General features: G+C 39.5%; 1 protein-coding gene across 2 annotated transcripts; it reads left to right on the forward strand.

Moving 5' to 3' along the window:
• The first annotated feature begins 1906 nt into the window (after nucleotides 1–1906).
• LOC124125471 (NXPE family member 3-like) lies at nucleotides 1907–7096 on the forward strand. Of its 2 annotated transcripts, none has more exons than XM_048391537.1 (5): nucleotides 1907–1951; nucleotides 2350–2432; nucleotides 2978–3658; nucleotides 3808–3860; nucleotides 6175–7096. In XM_048391537.1, exons 1-5 carry the CDS (start codon nucleotides 1937–1939, stop codon nucleotides 6972–6974), a joined length of 1632 nt encoding a protein of 543 aa, XP_048247494.1. In that variant the 5' UTR covers nucleotides 1907–1936; the 3' UTR covers nucleotides 6975–7096. The 2 variants fall into 2 exon arrangements, with proteins under 2 accessions (XP_048247494.1, XP_046344747.2); XM_046488791.2 differs by lacking the exon at nucleotides 6175–7096 and adding an exon at nucleotides 5477–6033.
• The last annotated feature ends 385 nt before the right edge of the window (nucleotides 7097–7481 follow it).

Consider the following 7481-nt stretch of genomic DNA (forward strand, 5'->3'; position numbering starts at 1 on the left):
GAATGTCTCCAATAATTGCTGTGTTCAAACCTATATTTCATATATGGACGGTGTGCCCTTATATCTATATTTTCTCCGTGCACAGTTTCTTTATGTGGCTAGTATATATTGTTTCCAGCTTCCTCACACTTTAATGTTTTCAGTATCCATGAACATTAATGCGCCTTGACCTTATGATATCACGCATGCGCACGGACATGCGCGAGAATACGAGATCGCGAGAATGTCCCTGTCAGTATTACATAACTACCTGTAGGAACATATTGTTTATACTCGTCCATGTTTAATATATATAATTTACATGCTCGGTAATAGTGAGGACGGGCATCATTGTGTGTTTCCGTGCTTTGTTCAGGTGAACAATTGACTTGTCCTTGCATGTGTTTGTGATGGATGCCACCCGTCTGGCTCATTACGCTCACCTTTTCGCGAACACCCGTTGGATGGCCTGAACCACTTCGGATTTCTATCCCACATCAGTCTGATACACCGTGATATAACTGAAATACTTTTCAAAGTGGTGTTTAATGCGATCACCGTAGTGTGTTACTTCAACTTTCCAAATTTTGTGTAGTGATGTTTTGTAATATGTAAAATAAAGCATATTCAATTATCCAATTAATTAGAATATGCTTGCGTCAGTGTAATTTATGAACTCCCAAAACCGTGTTTATTAAACACATATAATAACAGATCATATACGCGCATGGTGCCTTGACTTACTATTAGCTTTAATAGGCCATTCCGGAATAAAATAGTTCCCCCAAAAGCGAGGAACATCTGTTTTAGTTTGTTTACAAGAAATATATTCCAAAAAATATGCTCAGTAGATGAGAAGGTCTGTTAAGAACTACCTCAGTAAGTCAATCACAATGACAGAGCGTCGTAATACATTATATTTACATCAAGTACAAGACGTCAAAATGGCCGACACGATAAACATGACGGGAGATATTTCCGAAGTTGTTAATTAGCCTGTGGCGATTTCAAGCCTTTGTGATCACTGATCAATTGGCCGATCATTGAAAGGTGATACTAAGATAGATACTATATTTGATACTGTCAAATATACACTAAGGTAATTTACATAGATTGCTGTAGATTGTCACTACGATAGTTTGGATTTTTGGGTTTTATTTCTCTAGGATGGGTTGTAGCGAGGTTATCCTTGAACGGGCATGCAACCAAACTCTATGAATAATCTCAGAGTATGCTAAGACACTACGTTCAAAATTAAAGGGTCTAAATGATGAGAAACAACGCTTCTGTATGAATTCGTACTAGGGACTTCCCAGGGCTTTCCCCAGGAATGTGGAAGTAGTCAGTGCTTACGTAATTTCAAGAATACAGTCACGTGAAAAACGTCATGTGACCCACCTCTCGTCCTATGGAAAAGCCGTATATCGTGTAAACTTCACATTACAAAATTAGTTACTGTTATAACCAAATGGAACACAACCCATTATCCGATAGAGGTAACTGTGCATAGCGGAGGGATGTGTTATCTCAATAAACTTGGTACATGGTTTGGTTTGACTACTTGGCGCGTGTCTGAATTCCATTAACATGATACATATCCTAAACTGACTAATCAGCAAATCTCGCTGCGCGCGACAGATACTAGAGCAAGGCATGCCAGAAATACGAAACCTAATGCTTCCGAAAGGAAGCCTTCTGCATCACGTGCGTCGGGGGACCAGTGCCATCTGATTGGCCGTTAACAGTTGTACAAGGCGGAGCAAAAAGCATCGTTTTTCCGTCCATTTTACGCTTGAAAAACTCGACGCTTTTCCGGACACTTTCTAGACGCTAACCAATTAATCAATTTTAATGAATTTTTTGTCGTTTTTCCGTCCAATGACCATATACGGAAAAAAACGACGTTTTCGTGTTTGCGGTGTTATCTGAGCGTCGGATTTCTCCGGCTAGAAGAGTAATGGCTGCTATACAGGTGAGTGGAGGTGAGTGGAGGTTTATTCATTAACACATGCTCGTGATATAGTCGACAGTAAGTTTGTTCTGTACCAAGTCAGCGCGCCTGACCACCCGATCCCGTTATTCGCCTCCCTGCTTTGACACCGCGTTCATGGTATGGTGGAAAAAAACACAAACACAATCAACCAATTGACCGAGCCTGACCACACAATCCATTATGACAAGCCTCTGTTGCTTGGACACAAAACAAATCAGGGATCGCCATGGACTGTCATAATGAACAACAATGCAAGAACAAATCATCTTCATTTATTATAGCAGATACCTAAGAGTTTAGGGGTCTTTTACCTTCTATATTTTGAAACGGTCATAAAACATATCTGTCATGACTTTTACATTTTCATTTTGTTTCAGATGTTCAGTACAAAACGTCTGATATATCTACTAATTGCCCTTCTGACCACATCCTTGTTCTTACTGTGGGGCAACTATGAGGAGTAAGTATGATATAATATCAAATGACAAAGTAAAGCAAGTTACAAAAAACAAACTTGGAAAGCTGTGTTTGGCAATACCCACCATCCATGACAGATTAACCATAGTCATACGAAATATAGGGGTTCTTTATCTTCTTCTTTGACAAATCGTTAAAACATATAGACAAGTATTTTTTTTAATTTACGTTTCTTTCCTGACCTTTTTATGTCTCATTTTTTTTAAAAGCTACAATATTTTGGCTTACCAAATATGAGACAGAAAATTGTGATCACACTGACCCTCGCTTACTGCTGAACATTCAATCTGCACATTGTTCTGTTTGACTACAAGTACAGACAGAAAGCTCGAGGTTGTGATCATATATGTCTATTCAGCTACTATGACAAGCATGGGTTACTGGGACCATTTCTGACCCGGAATCTCCACTAGATGTGACAGAAATGAATATCATAATTGAAATCAAAATGTACATCATGTCACAATTTCTGGCACATGATACCTGTTTTGTATGGCATATTACTCAACAAAGAATTTTCTCTTGCAGATTTCAAGTCTTACCAGAGCCCCCATATCGTTCAAGAACTGGAAGCCAAAAGCAAACTCACTTAGTGGAAATACAAATATTTCCAGAAATAAACGATACCGAAATAAATGATATAAATAGTCATGCGTCCGCAACAACCTCAAAGATGTCACTCGTTGAGTCAAAAGTTGTGTATGCACTAAATGAAACAATCAGTTTGAAGATTGTGCTATTTGACCAGAGGAATAGACCAAAAACCCGAGGGGGCGATATGCTTATTGTATGGATGCGAGACAAAAGTAAAGGAGCTGCTTCAGCCGGAACTGTTATTGACCATGACAACGGGACATATACTGGTGTTCTGCGGATCTTGTGGACCGGGCACGCTGTCATCCGTGCAGCGATATTATCTTCGAGAGAAAAATTGGCTTTTGTATACAGGGAATTAAACAATGGATATACTGGAAAGAGAATCGAATGCTTATTCAATGTGAACAACTTAACAGAGACGACCTCTGGATACATGGATAACAGATTTTTGAAAATGGGTGAAATTTGTAATTTAACAGACAAACATTATGGTGTTCCATTGTATTGTTCTAAACCTAAGAAGAAAGGAATCCAGTGCAGCAACTGGACAGGGGTCACTGCAGAAAAGATTTTGCCTTTTCCAGCCAGGCCTAACACCAAATGGTATCTTTCGTAAGTATTTATATGATATATCATGTGTTCATCATGAGGACCATTACATATGTCTCAATTCACAGCAGAATATCATTGTCTTTTGGTTGGTCATGCATATATGGTATCAGGATGTTTTAGTAGTTTAAAACCATATTCTATTATTTCAGGTCAGCCGGCCCAGGGATTCTTCCAGGCAATGTCACAGTGACCGTTCCTTCTGGTATATATGCTGCTTCCTAAATGATATGCATAACTCATGTTTAGAATGAAACTAATTTCAGCGTGTTTGGGGTAAAGCGTCTATTGATATATAATACAAGTACCGTGACACAACAGCTCACCTGGATATGTGGGAAACAGTATTACATGTTAGAAACCCGAGGTGGCGAGAAGATTGGAGATCAAACTTTACACAATCGTAAAATACGAACATATATGTTGAGCTCCAAGTACTCATGTTCCTACATATGATGCCAATCCCTACCACCATGTTTCAGTCTTCTGGTACTTAAAGTTTTAAGGACTTTTTAGGGGTCCTTATTTGGTCAAGATCACATAGTATGAGGTGTATGTCCAAAAGGAGGAGGCGGGTTAGAATTGGCCGAAGTAACGAATTCTTGTCGAACGGGTCGACTTAACGGATCGGGCTCAGGCTCTGTGACTTGGTTGACAGGATGGTTATGTACTGGACGGCGTATTAATTACTGATTTACTCCGTGTCTGGACTCGAGTATCAACAGACTACCGCTATGCAAATGGAATATTGCTGAATGCACAGTGAAACAAATGATGTGAGGCACCGGTGGGGAAGGATGATACGCCCACATTTCCGCAAACACCTGGCATATTAACTAGTTTTCAGCAAACCGGAAGTACTTACACAAACTTGACAATGTGGTTTCATGGTACTTTGCTCTGTATCATAATTTATAGTCTCGCAAGATCAAGGGCTAGCCATAGTTTTGATTGATAATACCAGGTGATATTAATCACTGTCTTAAGAATTTAACAGTGTGACCTTTATATGGGGCCCGCCCTGTGGTCTAGTGAAAGAGCATCCGCCCGGAGAGCGGAAGCTCCGGGGTTCGATCCCCGGCCGCATCATACCAAAAGACGTTAAAAGATGGTACTTGTTGTTACCCTGTCTGGCGCTCGGCATTAAAGGGCTTAAACAAGGACTGGTCGGCTCGGAGTCGGTATACTGTGTCTGAGTGGCGTATTCATGTTAAACTGTGGCATAGTATCTCAGCTCTAGCACTATAAATCGGCACCAGTCAGGTCTAGTACAAGCACACACACGCACGCACGCACGCACGCACGCACACACACACACACACACGCGTGCATGAACGCCGCTATATAAGTGCAATAATCTTGAACGCGACGGTAAACCCCATTTCACCTCACCTCACCTTTATTAAGGCCCTCTTGGAGCCCACAGGATCTGCTTAATTTGTGGCATGAGCAGTACATATTCGCATCGTTTCTGAACATTATGGGATATAGTTATCAATAAGAGCGGGAGATATTTTGTGGAAGGACTTTCATAAGGACATATCACATCATAATATATATAGGTAAGGCTAAAATGTTTCCCAAAAAGCTGATTTCAGAGGTTTTCTAGAAGCGTTTATTCAAAACCCTTTGCTCTTTTCAGTATTTTTAGCCATTCTTACATACTTGATCATGCAAAAAGTCCAAATATTTGAATGTGTAAGAAAGAAAATAAATCTGAGGTTCAAGGGTAACAAAGGGTCAAAACTCGTCCTTCAGCCCAAACACTGTCTTTCATATCCGCAAACTCAAACTGATTCCAATATTTCTCTTTACCGCTAGGCAATGCAGGCTGATCCAAAATGGCGTATAAATCTGAAATGATGCCGAAACCATGAACTATAACAACCAATAGCACGCAATTAAACGGTAGCGAATCTCATATAAGAGGCGTGTAAATACAATGTATAGGCCACGGAACGATAAATAATAATAATCTACCTGACTGAGACTGACATGCGTCAGGATTAATCAATGATCAGGATCAGGTGAACTACAGAGCTGTGTCGCCATTGGAAGATAATTCACATTTGAATGTAAAACGTCAACGCAAGGGAATAATCTGGCTTGATTTTCCGACGAAAAAATTCCATTAGGTGGAAAGGGTAAAATAACTGTGAAATTTATATGAATGGACTGAAAATCAATGATGACACCAGGTGTTTGCGAAAATTTGGCCATTTGGCGTCAAAAGGTAAGTATTTATTGCCTGGCGCTCCTGTCATTCGACTGCAGCCTACAAACAAACCAGACAAACCAGTGATCGATTGACCAGAAAAGCCAGTGACTTGATGTGCATTTAATGATTTTGGTGAAACTAATAAAGAAATGTAAGTTTTGAGTAGATATTCTGCTTCTCATGTTTGACAACATTAAGGAGGCCATGAAGACAAATAGATACAATGTATGGCTGTTTCTCTTGTGACAATGGACTCGTAACTTTTAATCGCACATGTTTATCTTATTTTTTATTGTTCCAGCAACAAACACAAGTATGACTTCACAGATCCCTTGCAGCAGGACAACCTTCAAGACAACCTGGCTGTCAAAACCTGTTGGTTTCTTTTACAACTCCACGTGGAACCCCTTGTCATGTATTAATAATATAACTGTCAAAGACTATGACCGCTGTCTAGCCAACAGGACTCTTAGAATGTTTGGTGATTCCACTGTAAGACAGTTATTCAGTTTCTTGATCAAACATCTAAATCTAACTTGGAGAGTTGGACCATGGCAAACCGCAGCGAACTTTGTACCTACAGACAAATGGTATTCCTATTCCGAGGCATACAAAACAAGTTTTAACTATACCGTATTTTGGTCCCCCCATGGTCTACCAATGACATTTGTCAATGCCAATAGGACTGCAATTCGACCATCCTTTGTTCATCTCGATGAGATTCCTTCTGGTTCTAGAGACATCGTTCTTATTAATCTGTATGCTCATTTCCACTTCTTTCCTATACACATATTTAGGTCTCAAGTGAAGCGCATTAGGCAAGCAATAGAACGATTACTGATACGATCGCCTGATGTAAAAATTGTAATGAAGGGACCGCACTATTTTGTTGTAGATAGAGTAGTCACTACGTTTGGTAGAATGTGGGGGCCTGTATATGACAAATTTATCAGACAAGAATTTGTTGACCTTTATGACAACGTTATATACCTCGATCTTTGGGACATGCTCATTTCTGTTGAGAGTACTGGCGTTCATCCTGGTGAACAAATCTTGAATACGATGCTCCGCACTTTGTTCGGATATGTCTGTACGAAATGAGGTTAATCACTTATCTGTTTTGACTACCAGTGCCCCTTCTATACCAGAGAAATGGTCCGTTCTGTTTGCGCTAGTCCATTGTGACTGGTGTCCGAATTAATAAAACATGGTCCAAACGGTCATATGAAAACTTGGTTTCGACATTTGTTTCAATAGAAAACAAAACAAAATACACAACTTTCATGTTATATTGAATCTTCTTACAGCCATTGAATACAACATTTCAGTTCTCTAAGTCTTGTTGTTCTTCAAAATAAAATTTTTGAATATTTTGCGAAATATAGTTTTTAATAGAATCATCATAAACAAAAATAAAGGAGTATAGTCATCATGATACCAACAAAATAACCCCGAAACTTCAGTTGAAACATCAATGCCAACGTTAAGCTTTGAAGAGATAATTTTTCCTTATCATATATTGGGTAGGTTTCTCGGCAGGATAAAGCCAACGAATAAAAACGATATCCGTTGGGGTCAGATGCGGATAAAGATGCAAATATCAAAGGT

This window comes from Haliotis rufescens, unplaced genomic scaffold (genome assembly GCF_023055435.1).
Source record: "Haliotis rufescens isolate VD_foot unplaced genomic scaffold, xgHalRufe1.0.p SCAF_9, whole genome shotgun sequence".
In the NCBI taxonomy this organism is placed as follows: Eukaryota; Metazoa; Mollusca; class Gastropoda; order Lepetellida; family Haliotidae; genus Haliotis; species Haliotis rufescens.